Source organism: Helicoverpa armigera, chromosome 15 (assembly GCF_030705265.1).
Source record: "Helicoverpa armigera isolate CAAS_96S chromosome 15, ASM3070526v1, whole genome shotgun sequence".
In the NCBI taxonomy this organism is placed as follows: domain Eukaryota; kingdom Metazoa; phylum Arthropoda; class Insecta; order Lepidoptera; family Noctuidae; genus Helicoverpa; species Helicoverpa armigera.
Genome location: NC_087134.1, coordinates 7,105,582 through 7,124,346, shown reverse-complemented (window position 1 = coordinate 7,124,346; position 18,765 = coordinate 7,105,582). Strand labels below are relative to the sequence as shown.

At 38.1% G+C, this 18,765-nt stretch overlaps 3 protein-coding genes across 5 annotated transcripts in view; 2 read left to right on the top strand and 1 right to left on the bottom strand.

Annotated features, from left to right (window-relative positions):
- Window positions 1–18,765, top strand: part of LOC110370623 (synaptic vesicle membrane protein VAT-1 homolog-like) — a 30,746-nt gene that overhangs the window by 6,757 nt on the left and 5,224 nt on the right. For all 3 annotated transcript variants that reach the window (XM_021326512.3, XM_021326513.3, XM_021326511.3), the window contains exons 2-5: window positions 13,869–13,998; window positions 15,041–15,256; window positions 16,099–16,250; window positions 18,517–18,620. In XM_021326512.3, the coding sequence (XP_021182187.1) occupies window positions 13,869–13,998; window positions 15,041–15,256; window positions 16,099–16,250; window positions 18,517–18,620 (602 nt within the window). The remainder of the gene's footprint in view (window positions 1–13,868; window positions 13,999–15,040; window positions 15,257–16,098; window positions 16,251–18,516; window positions 18,621–18,765) is intronic.
- On the top strand, window positions 8,945–11,221 carry LOC126055090 (uncharacterized). The gene is made up of 5 exons (XM_064038277.1): window positions 8,945–9,720; window positions 9,867–9,980; window positions 10,609–10,671; window positions 10,749–10,814; window positions 10,894–11,221. The coding sequence occupies exons 1-5, from the start codon at window positions 9,324–9,326 to the stop codon at window positions 11,052–11,054; spliced, it is 801 nt and encodes a 266-aa protein (XP_063894347.1). The 5' UTR covers window positions 8,945–9,323; the 3' UTR covers window positions 11,055–11,221.
- On the bottom strand, window positions 11,443–12,936 carry LOC135117875 (putative nuclease HARBI1). The gene is made up of 2 exons (XM_064038276.1): window positions 12,449–12,936; window positions 11,443–12,344 (listed from the first exon to the last, which is right to left on the bottom strand). The coding sequence occupies exons 1-2, from the start codon at window positions 12,667–12,669 to the stop codon at window positions 11,480–11,482; spliced, it is 1,086 nt and encodes a 361-aa protein (XP_063894346.1). The 5' UTR covers window positions 12,670–12,936; the 3' UTR covers window positions 11,443–11,479.

Here is an 18,765-nt window from a genome sequence, read left to right as displayed (position 1 = left end):
TTAGTACAGTCGTTATTTATGACTATTTTTGCGCTACCTGATCCTTTGTTTGGTGTTATTGTTTTCCTGGAAAGACCAGATATGGAATTATTTAACAATAGGGCCGTTCATGTGAGTACTTTAAAATCAAGGTATTCTAGGAAATGCACTTTAGGTGAATGTGTTCTATGGAATCTGTAATACGGAACACCTGTGGCACTCAGTCAGTAGATCAGTACTGATATTTGCCGACAATTTTAGTAAAAAAATAACTTGAAATCAACGAATGATGACAAAACAGCAACCAATAGAATAATGGAGGTATTCCTGTACCTATTTCTCGTGGAGTGGGGGTATTTAAGGTCAAAAGTAAATAATTATTGTACTATGTACTTGATAAGATGCACAAAAAATAAATAACTGTCATTTAAGTACCTAAAGATGACGGATAAAAATCATCAAAATAGGCATTTTTATTTCGCCCATAACTTTTAGGCGGGACCGTTCGGGAACAAGATTATTGATTATATGCCTTCATTAAGGTCTGAAAAACAACCCCTGAAAGTTTCAACCTTACGTAACGGAAAGAAAAGGTTTTATGAGGAAAAGAAATTCCAATTCCATACATTGAAAATGAACAAACCCTCTTATCTTCGTGTATATATTTTTTAAAATGCCTAGATTCATTAATTAGTGTATGCTTAGATGTCCCCAACAATCCTACATACTCAAAATATACCGAAAACAAACTTCATTTTTCAAAAATTCCTACGAAAGGCGAGCGAAATTTATCGCCCATAGTGCGCCGGCCCAACCGCCGCCCGCGGGCACATTGTTCGCGGAGTCAACGAACTTACGAAAATGCTCCTTCGCTTATTGTGCCCATAATCGAATGAAGTCGCTACTGTACCTATATGGTAGTAAACACGTCGCATACTTTCATCTTTTTTGACAAATAAAACACTCGTAACAAGATATACAACTCCAGAACATTCGGCATTAATTTCTGGACCCAAGTCTTCAGAGAACGCCTTATTGAATCTTAATCTGTAATCAATCTTGTAGCGAGAAAGTTAGGCTTCTATGGTTTTTATCCATAATCTTGCCGTCGAAGCAAATATCCCACCATCAGCATCGTTATTTATCATAGGTATTTTCTATCCATTATGATCTCAACGGCCGTTGCTTATGTTCTAGATTGCTTAGCAAATTGAATTGGAAAATCCCGTGACTCGATTCTGCATGAAAAAGGGGTGTGGTTGCGTTAAACCCGGGTGTCGGCTAGGTGGTGTGCGTCGGGCTCGGGGGTGGGCGGAGGGCGCGGGGATGGGGGTTGCGAGTGCTTCTGTAATGTCTGGCGAGGCCTGGGGCCCGGGGCCTGGGGCACGGGGCGCGCGCCGGATCAATACGGCGCGTCCCCTACCCGCGCCATGCCGCCCGACCAATCTCCGCAGGCCCTACGTCTTTCGACGCCAGTGCTTGTTTTTTTATAGCTCCCATTAACCATGCTCTTCGATAAATGAATAAAAGCATGTGTTGGTATTTTTTTTAACTTCGACTAGCGGTAGTTCTCATTTTGACGATTACTGTTATCTCTGACATCTTTGACATTATTTTATACCCGAAGTGTATAAACTTGAATGTAATTAAAATTCGTTTCATCATACTTTCACTTGATTATCATTCAACTATCGTTTTCAAAATGATCCTGTCAATTTAAAACAACTTATGGTTACCTACAATCCAAAGTAGTACATGCCTGCCTGAAACTTAACAATGTAATAATTTATTTTCACACTAAAACTATTATAACAGTTAGGTGGAAAAAGAGTGACAATATTTTGTAACGTTATCTTCCGAAAAACAATAGTCAGTTACGCACAGGAGGTTGAGTGGTAGCTCTGAAGTAATCTGCTCAAAGCCAGTGGGCCGTGGGTACATTGCAGACGTGTTTAGAGTACAAATTCCTGTAGCGAAGTCGTTGCGGATCTATATTTAGTTAGGTAGCAGTAAGGGCACCCTCTCGTACAGAATCGACGCACGCCCTAATATGCTTCGTTCCGACACCTTTTTGCTTGCTGACTTTCGGCGGCCACTATATGATATTCCGTTTATTACCCTACGAGCGACGCGTCACGCTGTGTAGATGACTTTTTTGCCCACCCGCATATGTTCCATATGAGGGTCTGTTACATTGATTTCAGATATTATAGCTTCGTTAAAAGTTTTACGGTGCCCGTAATGTCCTAGGAGGTTCGTTTCGGTATTAGCTTTGCCGACCTTTCAAATAACATTTACATTTATTTGATGCGGGTTCTATTCTATCAGTATTTCTGTTATTTTTGGGTTATAATCAGAAAGTGAACAATACTTATGAATGTTTTATGGGGCGAGCCGAGGGGGAGCTCGAAAGCAACAAGTTTTATTAGTCACATTGGAAAAATGTCTACGTCGTATTTGAACTTGAACTCATCCTTATTTACTTTCTTTATCGACCAGACTTTTACAAAAAAAATACACATTCTGGAAAGCTTTTGTTTATGTTAGTGGTAGTTCATTGCCAGTACCTACCGAAATTGTGGACTGATTACGAGATCATAAATTATTTGCAGCTAAGCAAATTATTATCTGTACCTACGTACAATATTTATTTATGAATATGGAAGCTATGAGTTCCTTCACTACGAAGCGAAAGCCTACTTTCGCTCACGTAGCTTTTCTAAAGCTTCAGTGAAAATTATCTATCCAAGACTTTCTGACCGTTGCCGAGGTAGTTGGAAGTATAAAATGGAGAGCTATTATCAGTAATGGCGTAACACACATTTTGAAAGCGATAATTGCAGTTCTGAATCGAATTCTTGTCTGTTTTATAGAGCACGCCAGTGCGTGGCTAATGCGTACGCTTAATGTAGTGGAGGCAACAATTTATGAAATGGATGCCACGAGACCGGAGAGACCGGCTTAATGACGACTCAATTGAAATTATTTAGTCACCCTAAAGTTAAACGTTCAGCCATCTGCGGAATGCAAGTTCACTTCCTGAGTCGACAATTAAAGCGAATGACTGACGTACAGACCGAAACACGGTTGACATGGTTCACCATTAGCATACACGGTGACTAATGAGGCTGCAACTACTTGCACATTACAATCAGCCGCGGCCACCGTATCACCGTGTAATTCTATGCAAAAAGAATTGTTGCATATTTTTTTTTTGAAGACAAAAATATGAATTAACAATTTTGTTTTATACTTGGCTTAAGCTCTTAAAGCTTTTGTATTCAATATTTGTGTCCTACTAATCATAGCGACTTGCCACCCATATTCACCACATGTTGCGGTTATTCCAATATGTTTGGTTAACCCATAGGGACGAATTCACGAACAATACTTTTTGCTCAGTAACATCTGATCACTAAAGTTGAGAGACCACCAGTTGTTGTATAGTGAAAAGTAAACAGTAATTGGAAATGTCATTTAAACTCAATTTGGGGTGCATCTATCAGTGTAGTATTATCACTGTTAGTTAATTACCGGGCTAATAGTGTGGCGGGTGTCACAGGCGGGTGGCTTGCATTCTCGTCATAGCGCCTGATCGGAAGTCGATAGCTTCGTCACGCGTGTCATGGTGTATTCATTCTGGTCAGCGTCATGGCCCGCTAGCCGGATATTAACGCTTTTTAGAACCACCTCAATTATTCCTTCCGAGCCTTTGATAAGCCAGCGCCCCCAGCGACTCATTTTGCAGTTAGCCGGACGCATTGCTTTATTTGACGAAATATTTGTCTGGCTCGCTATCCTTTTGAAATTGTATGAACTGGCAGCTAGAAAATACCAGCTGTTCCTATCATGTTATAAACATAAGATTTTACCACAATGTATTGACTATACAATGCAGCTAAGTGTGGCCCAGTTGTTGCAATTTATTGTTATTTTTTTCCTTTGTTAAAGTGCATGTTATGCTCCCTAGCATGTGTTTTGTTTCTAGATATAAAACAAACACCAAACATAGGCATTAATTAAATAAGGCCATGTAGTTATGTCACGCTAACCATTAGTCTTGTAGCATAAATGCCTTTCGTGACCCTATTCAAACCTGCGCTAAAGTAAAAAATAAAATAGACTTTTCTTGGCTTTTCTTTGGTAGTCCTCGGAAAAATTATAAGGAAAGTTAAGTGAAATTTGCTATTGTCAACGTTTACTATAGTTATACTGAATCCCACAAATGTCCGAAGACATGTAAGCAGAAAGTTTCCCAAGAATTGTAGGGAAAATTCTTGTTTGAAAATGATAACAATTACTGAGCATAAGTCATACGCTTTGGTATTACAAAGACCGCATATTCAGCACCATTTACGACCCACTGAATAAACATTGTCTTAGTACATAATAAATAACTACAATTGTTTAATTATCATGCAATGAGTCCACAACCACATAGCATGCGTCAGAACATAGGTTCATGAGTCGACGCGATTCATCCAGCTCAACTTCCGCTGCCTATTTTATAAGCTCATAACATAATACTTAATGTGTATTAACTCGGCAAGTCGACGTCGATTCATGTCAGTGTGGAATACAAATGAATCAGAAAGTACGCGAATAAGGAAATTCCATTCGGTGCATTCGTACTAGACACACATGTATGATAAACCAATACTATGAGCTATTCCTATTCACGAGCCGTAGTCTGTGTACCGACTGGCAGGTTGTGACTCATAACTTAGCGCACTTTAACATCACTTTAATAAAAACTTAATTAACACGTTTCGTATTTAGTAAAGAATGAGTTGATCTTTGTAATGGGAGACGCTTTTTGGAACCGATTCCCGTGAAGGGCTTTTTTGTTTGATTTTTTATCTCATTGCAAGAAGTTGACATAAGAATCGGTAATGTCATGTGATCCCAGAATGCCGGATTTATTTTTTGTGGTATTAAAATCGGGCAGGTACTAATATATTTTCGGAAATAGTAATCCGGATTTCAGAAGCTTTTGGAGCCGTAGAACCCTAAAGAAAAGAATCTAAGGAATCTATCCTTAGATTTTTTACTAGTTAGGTATTTTAACCAGAAAATGCTACACATTATGCTTATGTGTAATAGCTAATAGCCTTAATCTAAAATTCTGCTAAAGTGTTGTGCCTAGTGGCTAAGCCGTTAGAACAAAGAATAAGCAAGTCCATCTGACTTCTGTTATTACTTTTGACTCCCTACCTACAAATACAAGACAAGATAACAATAAACGTGTTCATGAAAGACAACTAAGTTTTACTCCGTGTTGCGAAGCGATAACAGTCACTTCCACTATCGTGAACACGTCCCGAACATGAAACATGAGCGCGAGCGGAAGGAGAGTTTTAACTTATACGCGGGTACATACGCTGAATTACAATGATGTTCGCGCGCTCTTCACTTTTCTGAGGAAACGCACACTGATGTATTGCCCGTACGTGGTTTTTTGTCTTGATAACACGCTAGACAAGAAACGAAGACATCACAGTGCGTGTGGTTCCTGAAATTGCTGTTTTGGATTGCATTAATTTTAATTCTCCGTTTTTTGCTGCAACTCAACCATACATTTATGTGGAGAAGTTCTTTGTATTTAAAACGTTCAATGTAAACATTTTTATACAGCAGAACTGGAATTCATATTAGCATACAGAGTTAGAGACGTCATTCAAAGTGTTACTGCTTATCTATATTTATTAGTCCACAGCAGTCTAGACCAGAACAAGATTTTGTTTTAAGTTTGCCGACGCGATGAGTCAACCGTTCGACGGACGACGACACTATCTAAAATTGAAGACAGTGCAAGTGATTTGTTCGGTTCAGTAGTTTTCACTGTCGCGCGATGAAAATGAAAGTGCAAAGTTCAGAAAAGTAATTTCGTTCGTGTAAGTTAAGTGTGCGCGGCGAGCATTTCGCCGAAGTGCACTGGAACGTGACGCCCGACATCCGACTTGTGCAAGTTCCTCCACTGAAGTGAACGCGCCATGAAACGTTACAGATTGGAGCAAGAATTTTGCTAACCACGTCTGAACGTCCCCACTTTAAAACTGTTAAGCTTGCTGAGGGCACCAGAACATAATCGTCAAAGGTTTCTCTTAACTCATAAAAATAACAGTCTAGACATCCAAACGGTTACTAGCACCAATGTTAATGAACATGAATTTCTTATGGCAAAACTTTCCCTAGTAGCAGCTACGTACCTAGACTAGTGTTAGTATAGATAGCATGGACGAGGCGCGTCGCGTCGACGCCGACGGCCACCCGACACCCGACGCTACCGACGCCGGTCCGTCGCGTCGTACCACCAACCCCGATGCAATTTTTAAATTACCCCGTACCAAGGGTGTTCATTCGTTCATTTTAATGTCCATTCTAAATGATCCTGCACACGTGAGGGGGCGAACTGCAACGCAAATAATAACATATTCAAAATTATTCTCGACATATCATTCTGCTAGTGTTCAATAAACCGTGAAGTTATTTGAATTGCGTGAATAGAAATTGTATGCAACGCAACGCATTAATCGCATTAGCACTTTGCTGGGGTTGTGTACGTGCGAATAGTGAAGACCCTTTGAGTAATCCTGGACTTGTACGTGATCCAATTAATTGCCGCAGGAGTTACCGCTGTGGTGGTCTTGGCCGTCAATACGACTGCCATTTATGCATAAACATAGGTTTAATGACTGTCTTTAAAAACTGGTTAGTCGTTACCTACGTGAGTCATACCGATATACCTAAGTATTAGGTGTTTAACTCATTTATCTTGAAATTTGTCAAAGTGGCTCGGTAATTAAGATAATCTAAAGAGGGCAGGGTTGACGACTCGCGGTTTGGCCTTTTGCCTGTGCGACGTCGTCGGGTTTTATCGACCCCAGGGCCTTGACATAAGGAGCCTAAAACACGCGACTGGCAACAATACTTGGAAACAATGTTCTAACATAATAATTTATTCAAGTGACAACCACCCTTAACGGTCGTGGGCCTATAGGGTTTAATTGTGTGTAGCTATTAAACTTTCCCAACTTTAAACGTTAATCGTGCATAGTCATAGAGAACGTTTCATTTGGGAATTCTCTATCGTGCTAAACGTGGAATTAGCATTATTTAATCGAAAGCAGTGCAAGTGTTAACAAAAACTTGTCTCCTACCTGCTTATGACGTGTGGGTTACGAACTATTGTCGTAGAAGGAAGCCATTCAATGAAATGTTGAATAAGCAGCAGGTAGTGTGCGTAAAATTCGTTACGAGAGACGGCGCAGATTATCTCAGATTAACATTCCGACCCTTGGGTCCCAGGATTGTCGTCTATGTAGGACAAAGCTTTTTCTATAATGAAACCGTAGTGCCCGCGCCCAATTTACCCAATAAAAGTTATGCGGGCGAGAGTCGTGTGACAGCCGACACCGTGGCGACTTGCGACTCATTCGACTCCCATGTCGCACTAATTATTCGAATTAAAGGCTTATACTGTTATTATCATATGACATAGAATGTAGGGGAACAACGTTTTTCCTCTGCTCCTCCATGCGTGAAACAAAGTTATTACTTAAGTACATACAAAGATGCGAATGAATCATCAGTTGCATGTTAACAAAGGCGCAATATTTATAGCGAAATTATTCATCGACATGATTAATTTGCTTATTTGTTTATTATGAATAATGAGTTCAATTTATTTATGATAAAAGCAGTACCTATCACATGTACATTGGCAATTATCTACTTAGATACGAGCTTGAAGCTTAATGACAGATTTTCATAATCTTGCAAAGCACATAATGCTTTGAAACACTTGAAACATGTAGCAACGTTTAACTAATTTCGTAGCGTAATATAATCGTAGGCGAGGGTTACAATATTGTACGCCTACGCACTTCTCTTCAGCAAGTCTAGATCACTACACATATTAACATAATAAGTTTCTAGTTTATAATTATAATATCCGACCAGTCATGAAACTGATTGAATTGTAAATATTTGCTCGGAAAATAGTTTGGAAAAGCTGGTAAAATCAATATCGTACCTAACAATTAATCTAACAATCATAACATATCAAGTATCAACATCAGCACAAATACTTAGTAAAGAATTATAAATTGCGTTTGCGATTTGCGGGTAGTTAATACCGTCGTCGGCGCCGATGACAAATGATATCGAATTTCCGCTTTCACCACAATGCATCGATACTGGGAATAGGGTAGACGATGACTCATGAAACACTGGGGGACAGGGGAGCCATGAAACACTAAATTACCTAGGGTTAACATCCACTGACGTAGGTATACCGTCTGGCTACATGTACTCAACAAAATTGATTGAAAACAGCAAGTAAAATTAGTAGTGTTCGATAGGTGAGCACGTGTGAAACCTCTCGTTCTAACATAATGCTGTTGCTAGGTAAACGCGCTTCGTAATGCGAGTTCGGAGTTTTCCAGATTTCATTGTTTGTTGTGTTTGTACACTATGGATATTTTTGGCGTTCTATTAGCCGGCCAATGGTATTTCCTTGTTTAGTCGCAAGTACAATAGGCTTTTGGAAAATTAAGCATTTGGTTGTTTTAACTCTGCAGACGTTTATTACTTTCGTCTGTAAACTGTAAACCGATTTAACAATAAACAGCTTGTGAAAATGCGCTTGAATCAGAGCATGGGCGTTTTCTGTCGATGCATTTTTAGTAAATTGAATTTAGAAGTGAACGGTAGCAAATAAAACTTTCAATCATGTTGTGTACGTACATAGAGGTACAATAGGTTTGAGTAAATAAAGGCTTTGTGTGAGTAGGTAGGTACGCAGTATCAGTACAGGCACTTCAGGGAGCTCCATCGAGACTCGATCGATCAGGGACGAGTAGGTAGGACGCCCGGACGCCCGCAGGGTGACTAGATCCAGTATGGCGGCTTGCAATATTGTAACACGTGTTTATGTCTTGTATCCTCGCATTGCTTTCGTTTCTTGTTTAGTTATGTATTGTTATTTTAGGGCTGATTTTTCAAGAGCCAGATAAAACGTCAAGTAGCTAACTGATCAATAACTTTATCTGATTCTTTAACGAACCAATAAAGAGTTTCAATTTTTCAAAGCATAGTTACCAGTCAGTTTACTACCTGACCTTTTTTTGTGACTAGCTTCACACTACATCTGTGTGAGCGAGACGCGCTTATGAACATTTACAGATCTAAGAAAGAGACAAACAATTTTCAACTTAATGACAGCGGTTGTCACATTTTAGAGGGAATCATAACATAACCTTAAACTTTGACGACTCGTCTTCGTGTTAATATTTATTTTCCGTTCGAATTTATTGTTTGCTTTTTGTGTGTTGTGTGTAATCATGGAAAATATCGTAAAACGTGAACGTTCCACGAATTTTAACAAAAGCGAAATAAGATTATTGACTGAATTGGTGGCAAAACACCGTACTATAATTGAAAATAAGCAGACAGACGCCGTAACCAATAAAGAAAAGGAAGCAGCGTGGATAAAAATCAGTTCATTATTTAATGCGGCTACGGGATTTACAGCGAGGAGTACCAAGAGCCTGAAGCTTAAATATGAAGGCATAAAAAAGGAAACCAAAAAAACATTGGCCAAACATCGGCAAGAGCTGTACAAAACTGGTGGCGGGCCCTCTTCAGCCCCAGAGGTTACAGATATACAGGAGAGGGTTATCGCGATATGTTCGAATATCAATGGGCTGGATGCTCGAAATGACAGCGACAAAATTCCAGGTATGAAGTCAAATATTTTAAAATATTTTTTGTTGATGTTACCATGGGAATTGATATAGTGTTTATGAAAACAAAAGTAATAACGCACTACATTTATCTTTAGCATCTTTCTAAGCAGTTTGTGTATTGTTGTTTTTTTTTTTCAGAACCTTTAGAACTGGAAGAGACTGCTAAAGTTGACCCGCTATCGTTGCCACTGCAATCATTAGAAAATAATTTAGTAATTGTACCATGTGATGACGATATTCCGTGTACTTTAGGTAAAATATCTAATTCAATAATAATAAATAACTTTAGAAAATAACTAAACATGTGCTGTAATTAATCTCTGGCTGCAGAATGGAAAAGAATAAATGTTTGATTTTTACTCATATCCTTGATAGATTTATGATCACATGATGGCCACTGATTTTTTTACAGAATGTTCAACCTATATATACAAGGTGTTGATTTGCATTTGTGCCATAGTTCAGGAGGAAGACATACAATACGTAAATAATCGATTGGAATAACAGTAGATGGGAAATAACTAATATGCACTGCTTTTTTTGTCATTGTAATGTCGTGGTATTTCCAAAGTAATCCAATTTTATGAATGAAATTTATGAGTGATCGTTGCGTATGCTTTGTGTTTGCGTTTGTGTGAGGGCGCAGCACGGTTTTAACGCCAGTAACATACGCGCCAAGTTTAAATAAGGCTAGATGACATTTACGGAATTCCGAAAAAAAATTAAAGAAAAAAAAATACGTACCAATTTTTTTATTGATTTGGGTCGAGAATCACTAGCAAAATTACCTCCTTGAGTATGGCACGGATGCAAATCAACAGCTTGTATTTATTTAATGTAAAATGAAAAACAAGGACCTGAATATATTTTTTTGTTTTAGATCAAGAAGAGTTTTGCCCGCAACAGGATTTAAAGGAGAAAGTTAACAGTGAAATTGGAAATGGTATTTTAATTTATTGAAAAAAAAGTACATAGTATAATAGTGTAATAAAATATAATAGTAAATTAATTTGTTTTCAGACAAGGCCTTTGATGACTTTCAATCTATAGAGATACAGGATATGGAAGTGGATCAAACTGAAAAAGGTATGTCTTTATCAATTTTCCAGTTCATTTATTTACATTGTATAAAATAACATTAATTAAAACTTATCATTATTTTCAGAGAATAAGTGGTCTTCATGGAAGCCAAAGGCTTTAAAAACTAAGATTAGTCCATACTTGAAAAGTAATCAAAAAATTACTAAAGTTGGAGTGACTGCAAAACTGGACCATTTAACTGAATCTCGCTTAGAGCTAGTGAAGCTCAGAAGGAAATTGCCATAAAAGAGCATGAGTTTGTCAAACAGGCACACTTATTAAAAATGCAGAACCTGCATAATGATGAAAGAAGGAAGCAGGAAATGCATGAAGTACTATTAAGTAAGCTCCGTACTGGTGTAAATTATGGAACAAGTCCTTTAGAAATAATAAATAAAGATTTATAAAATGTTTTTTTTTTCATTTACCTATTCAACAAAACAAGGATCTCTTTAGTCTTTGACCATTTTTATTGTAATGTGTGTGTTTAGTTCCAATAAATTAATTTTTATCACTACAAACCCAGACTGTTAAATTCTAATAATCCTATTCAAAAGCAGTGAATACCTCACCACAAATTATTTGATTATAACAATATGATTACTGTAAAGTGGAGGTATAATAAAAGAACACATTGTAGTTATAAAATTGTGTTTATTAATATATCATTACTAGTTGATTAGACTTTCAAAATATTCTAACATAGAGTCCCTTGTACTATTGTGTTGGTGTCCTGGCTGGTCAGCAATGAGAGTTTCAAATTGTGGTTGTTGTGGTATGTGGACTTCAGGATCCACAGGTGGTTCGCTTTCATTTCTAATTCTTGCAAGATTATGTAAAATTGCTGTTGCTACAATAATGTCTTGAGCGAGAGGGATTCGGCACCGCATTCCTATACTTAACACAGGAAATCTCCTTTTCCAAACCCCGAAACATCTCTCAATTACATTTCGAGTACGAATATGAGACTCATTATATAGTCTTTCGGCTTCTGTTCGAGGATCACTTAACGGAGTTAGTAAATAATGATTTAAGAAATAACCACTGTCACCTAGGACCAGTCCATTCTGAAATCTATTAGTATCAAACTGAAACTTTGCTGCAGAGTTTGAGAATATCAAACTGTCATGTGTTGAACCTGGCCATCGTGTTACTATATCTTCAAATTTTAAGTCGCTAGTACACATAGCTTGCACATTCAATGAGAAGAAACCTTTTCGATTTCTGTAGTCTTCTGCAGTATTGCCACCTGGTGAAATTATCTTGATGTGAGTACAATCCAATGCCGCTATAACCCTCGGAAATCGGGCAATATTAAAAAATCCTTCCTGTACTAATAATATTTCTTCTCTGTTAGCTGGCAATGTAACAAATTCCTGGCGAAGAGAGGCAATTGCTTCAGTAACTTTTCTTATAATTTTGCTCGCAGTTGAGTTGTGTATTCCAGCAAAATCACCTATCGTAATGTAGAAACTACCACACGCATAGAACCGCAAAGTCAGAAGTAATTGTTGTAAAGCTGGAACAGAATTGTTTCTGAAAAATAAAAAAATAATATATAGGTATCTTTCAATGTTACCTAGATCGTAGTCAATATACAAAAATCTCGTTTTATTATTTATATAGAAAATAATTCTTACCTGTTTGTTACGTTGGCGATTTTACTTTCAATGAGGGTTAATAAAAATTGCACAGTACTTTTTTCGAGACGAAATCTCCTATGAAATTTCTTATCATCCCATAGAGACATATTATCAGGTCTCTCTCTAATAACTCTTTCTCTTCTCTCTGACTCTAAATAATTTAGCACTATATCATCTTCCTCGATTGTTTCGTCGTCGATAGAATCAAAAATATCCATTATTTTATAATTTAGGAAGCAAGAACACAAGTATAACCTACAAAAACGAACGCGCGTGATTGCAGAAATGACAAAATATCTGAGTTATCTGACCGTTAGCGCGCTACCTGGCCCGTAAAGGGCCAGATAAATTTATCGGCTGGATAGAGAGTTTACCTGACCGTTAGGGCCTATCTGTCAATTGAAAAATTGAGATTCTCGCTAACTGTGGAATAAACCTTATCTTTCCCTTTATCTGACCATTGAAAAATCGGCCCTTAGTCAACTACAAATCGAATATCGTATTGTTTCTGTTAAGCTTTTACAATATAGTGTTCAGTTAAAACGACGTCATTGTCTGACATATTTTAAGATCTTCTGAAGGTGGTCTTGAGGTTTACTTCTTCAGTAACGACGACTTACAATATGTGGTTCTACAGTCTCGAACTATCTTTATGGCCTATTCCATTAACCATTCATCTTTCGTCCAGATGGGGCAACTCGTAAAAGTTTAATAACAAAAGTGAAGCTTTTATATCCTACGCCACTACATTGCGCTACCGAATTTGACATTGAGAGTGAGGACTGATTTAAATTAACCCAAATGTATGGGCCCTTTATGTTAAACAATGGTGAGGCAACCTCGCCATGTCCTGCCAAATTATTCATATCGATTGTCAATACGTCAACACGTTTAAAATTTAAATGTTCGCTTCTTTATTCTATGCGCGTGTTCTAGAACATAACAAATGACTGCCGCATTCCAAGCTTCACTCGTTTAATTAAGTAACTACCTTCCTACGCACTTGTTTATTGATATAGTTCACCACGATAAACTTGAATGATTACTTGAATGAGATTATTCAAAATTGTTTCGTTTCGGTCAGTTGGTGTTTCGACAGGATTAAGACATTGTTGGATTTGTAACAGCGCGTTACACTAACAATTCTTTTCATTTGCAACGACTGCTTATTTATTTTTAGATACTCTTATTTTTTTGCACACATGGCGCAAGTCAAATTACTTCAAAAAATCTGGAACATGATTCTGAATTCAAAATATACAATCACAAAGACCATGCATGTGTGTCTGAATCACGCGAAATCCCGAGACCGAATAAATTATACGAGACCTTTATATGTAAATAGGATTAAACGTCTGGAACGTTTTTCACCATGTTGCGAGTACCTGTTTAAGTGAATTACTCTTATTTGTTCCAGTGGTCTCAATTTCCAAGATTTGATTGTGCGACAAGGCGCCATCGACTCGCCCCCCAAGACACCGTTCATCCTCGGCTTTGAATGCGCCGGAGAGATCGAGCAGGTCGGCGAAGGAGTCACCAACTTCAAGGTAAGCCAGTGTTTTATGTGCACGAATCGGCAAACAACCCAAAATTCTACAGATAATGTACCTTTTAGTTGCTTCATTTTTACACTTTCAAATTCTGCTGTCTCATATCTTACACCCTTTGCCGTTAGGTCTTCGATCCGCTTCTCTCGATCCGCTTCTCCAATATGTCTCTTCGTGCAATTCACTATGTGAAATTGCACTCGCCTTCAGAATATTAATTTGATAATGAATAATACAATTAATGTGCGCTCGGCACTGTCTCTGCTGGATGGGAAATTATTTTAATTAAATTTCTTCCTTTCTGTTGATGTTTTATTAAAAGATTCATAGATTTGAACACTCTTTTCAATGTTTTTGTTTTAGAGTCAAAGTAAATCGGTCACGGGCTTGAGCTACCGTATATCGCAACGGCTTGCAACTGCCGCTATTTCTAATTTAAGTTAAATTACTTTTAATTGCAATGACTGTAATAAAACTTCCGTTTCTCGAGTCGGAAAAATAAATTATTTGCTGGCTTTCTATTGATTGCTTCTACAATTTTGCGAATGGATACTTAAGTTCAACCATCCTATTAATGACCGGTAACTACTCGATTCGGGCTCGAAGTTAAAGACTTCAATTGTTTTATCATCATCAACATTGTTGAACGAAAGGATATTTCTAGTTGTTCAATGACATTATTCGTACATCAAAAGCGAAATACAAAGATTGTGTGAAATCGACATCAAAGGTTTTAAATGTACGGCCCCATAAACTGTCAGCTTTGTTTCGAAGCCCAGTGGTATATGACGTATTATTGTAACTCTTTTATGATTTGGTATTATTTGTGGGAAACATATTGGTGCCAATTGATGAAGGAAGTCTCTCATAATAAAGTAGGTTTATCGACTAGACAACATTTTAGTTTATTCCTGCGTAGACAGTTTTCAAAAATTTTGTGGTCAAGGAACTGCCTAGGAGTCCTGCAACTTTTTCTCTGCCAGTGAATGACTCGTAAAATGCAAATGACGCTCGTGCTAACGTAACCAACATTTGTGACCAGGTTGGCGACCAAGTGGTAGCCCTGCCAGAGTACAGGGCATGGGCTGAGCTGGTGTCCGTGCCCGCGCAGTATGTGTACGCGCTGCCTGAAGGCATGACAGCCCTGGACGCGGTGGCCGTCACCACCAACTATGTGGTGGCTTACCTGCTGCTCTTCGAGATGGCCAACCTCACGCCCGGCAAGAGCCTGCTTGTACACTCCGCGGGAGGCGGCGTGGTAAGTTCAACTTGATGATGCTTTTTGAACTGGATTATTATTTTACCTGAAAGCCAAGAACATCGATGGCTTTCAGTGTTTTGTATTTTTAGGTCTCAATAAATCACCAGTACTTGTGGGTCTAATCAAATTCAGCAACAAACTGAATACTATTAAGTTCCACGGAGTGTTCTTCTTTACGGTTAATATTGTATTCACCAGGCAGACTAAAGAAAAACGAAAGTCAAGTTCAAGAACAAGTTGTTTTTATCGTCCATAAAAAATACTCAGTCCAGTGATCCAGTTCCAACATTCATGAATGCAAAATGCTAAAATTAGTTTTTATTCAGAACTTGACAAATCCGAAATGAAATCGAAAATACTCGCAGTAGCATTGACCCTTGTCGGCTGAGCACACAGCACGCTTCACACACTCTCGAGTGCTTCATAATGACTGCGCAAACAGACTAACGAGATGTCTAATTGTTGCTCTAAATAGTTCGAAATATTCATGTTTGCTCTGGAATTCCTGTTTCCATATGACGTGACCACTCTTGCGTGTCAGTGACCGGTAACTCGAAGCTTGGTCGCTGGGCGGGGTGACAATACCAATTAGCTGACATTTATTAACAGGGGAAACCAATTTAGAGGCAAATAACCTACGCGACTATGCTAACTATTGATGATAATGTACTCGTAAATGGGTATAGGGACTGTTCTATTTTAATTGTAGTTAAAAGCTTTCAAGAACACATGGAACTTTCTATAATATTGATTGGTTTGTAATATTACAATTGAGGTATGACGACACTACAAAGACCAGCTATGGCTTCCAGATATGAATGTCCCTATTAACATTATAGGGTCAAGCAGTAGCCCAGTTGGCGAAGACGGTGGACAACGTGACGGTGTTCGGCGTCTGCTCGAAGACCAAACACGAGGCTCTGAAGGCTAACAACAACAACATTGACCATCTGCTCGAACGCGGCAGTGACTACACCAGCGAAGTCAGGAAGTAAGTCTTATGTTATTTGAAAACATCGCATAAGTAGCTACTGTTAGTATAACGTGGTATTTAGGAATAGGTTGCAGGAAATAACTAAGCGGTTTGAGTTGACGAAAAGATTATGTTTCAATAATGAAAAATCATGTTGCCATAGACAAACTATAAACTTTCAATAGACTATGATAATAGTATAGTAGTTGACGTAGTTGTCCTTTACAATTACGTATGGTATGCATTCGTTTTCAGAAGTCTTATGGTAGCAATTTCATCATAGTCACAATTTTTATATTTGATAAGACTTATAAAAGTAAACGTGTTTCCTTCAGTAGGTACCTAGAAGTTTCGTTGTCGATGTGAACAATGCCAAATCAGCCACCCCGTAATTTCATAACTTAAAGAACAAGTTGAGGGGGTGCTAAGTTCTCAATCTAATTTTGTCGTAGAATATTTTTTAACACGTTTTAATATGGGTGGTGTACTATTCTTCAATCTAATATTGGATTTTATACACTTTTTCAAGCGAACATGAAAGAAAACACCACGATCGATTATCAGAATAAAAATTAAGTCGTAGGCAGGTTTTAGCACCACCCACCCAGGATTATAGGATGATAGTAATGCTTATGCCAATTTCGCTATCTCCATATCATAACTATCGGCATTTCAAAGGTTTTCACTATTTACGTCATAGGTACAGTCGACTTCAGATCAGTGGTAACAGTTTTATAGGAAAATCGTACTTATTACTATTGAGTTAAGGTGCATGACAGTTACCACTGATGTGCGGTCTACCGTACTCTGGATAAACACTTGATACCTGATGTAAGGCAGACATTTTCATATTATGTTAAAGACAGGCATTTATGTTAGGGCATTTTTAAGGATGCTCAATTGTTTTATAAAAAACGTGCCAAAACGCCTCGAGCAAAATTACCACGAAGAGGTACCTGCTCGTCCTTGCATTCTGATTTCACAACGCGATTTCAGTAATAGGCACGTGTGTGAGGTTATAAATCCAATTTGAAGTTCATATCGAGAATTCGGTGAGATCATCAAAAATGTGAATGAGTTATGTTGTTTTTGAACTAACGCCAAAAGTGAAAAAAACATTCAACCGGCCTCGTTTGATATGATTAATTGGCTTTAACAAAGTCGTAAACTTAACCACTTTTACAAGTATTAGTTGAACTAATCTTCGAGCAATATCCAGTTCTTGAAACAATGTCGCATTAAATTGATTAAGTGATAAACCGCATCGCTATGAATCACAATTAACATTGGAATTAGTTCAGTAATCATTAGGAATTCAAAAAATGATGAGAGGGACCAGCCATGATATCACTGGTCTAAAAATACCACGTTCAGCGGCCCTTCATCTTACTAATAATACCTTTGTTTACATTACACGCATTAAAAGTTTGGTAAGTAGGTATGCGAGGATTTTTATGCCTGTGTATCCCTATTATTGTCACAATAAATTCCAATAGTTGTGGTCATTTGTCAGCAAATTTTATTAGTGCTACTAAAGAATCTCTTCCGGATTCCTGAGGGCATCTGGCTAGTCACTTAAAAATTCAAAGTTGAATCATTGCGTGGCCGGCGTTCCGGAGCGAACGTATTTTGTTCCCGATCCCATGCTTAGTTAATTGGCGCTTATTACAGTTACATATTTCAGCGCGGGTTCTCCTCGTGTGATATGTGCAGTACCAGTTGACAAAGAGCTCTCCCACCCCCCTAGAGCTTTTATTAACAGTTCAAAAGAGGACACATAACAACTGGAGCTGGGGTCTGGCTTAGCTGGTCGCGTAACACGTTAATTGTTCGGTTTATAACCCGCTCCTTAGGGCAGCTGCTTCGTAACAAGCGCGTCATTTAATTCTCGTAAATAGACAAAGATATTTTTATATCTGGTGAGCACTTTATAGCGTAAACAAGAGAGCCACACAAGTTCAGTGTAAATAAATAGTCTGTTATCTACTACTCGAAGAAAATACTGGGCTTGGGGAAATATTGATGCACAGTAAATAGATGAAAACAAGTCTAAACAATACTCTAATGGGAATTGTAATTCTTAGCTGTTTCTAGAAGTTTTTATCAGCTATGGAAGGTTAAGAATTTTAATTTATTTTCGACGAAGACGGTTTTTCATGACACAAAATTGAGTGAAGTAATGTGTGCTTGAGAAATGCTCCACATTTATTTAGTTTTGTATAATTAACGTTTAGCTAGAAGAGGTGAGACAGACTGTGAGACTAACGAAATATGACGTTCCCAGGGTATCTGCCGATGGCGTTGACATCGTGCTGGACTGCCTCTGCGGCGAAGAATGCAACCGCGGTTACCAGCTCCTGAAGCCAATGGGACGATACATTCTTTATGGTAAGCATTGTAACACATTCTTTTTGCTGCCTGCTGTGAGTGCCCAAAACCAACCATGTTCTTCAGTCCTTTATGTACCAGAGCCGCAGTAACTCTTTCGAACAATCCTTCAACCAGCTATTATTTTTAGATTAACTTTACGACA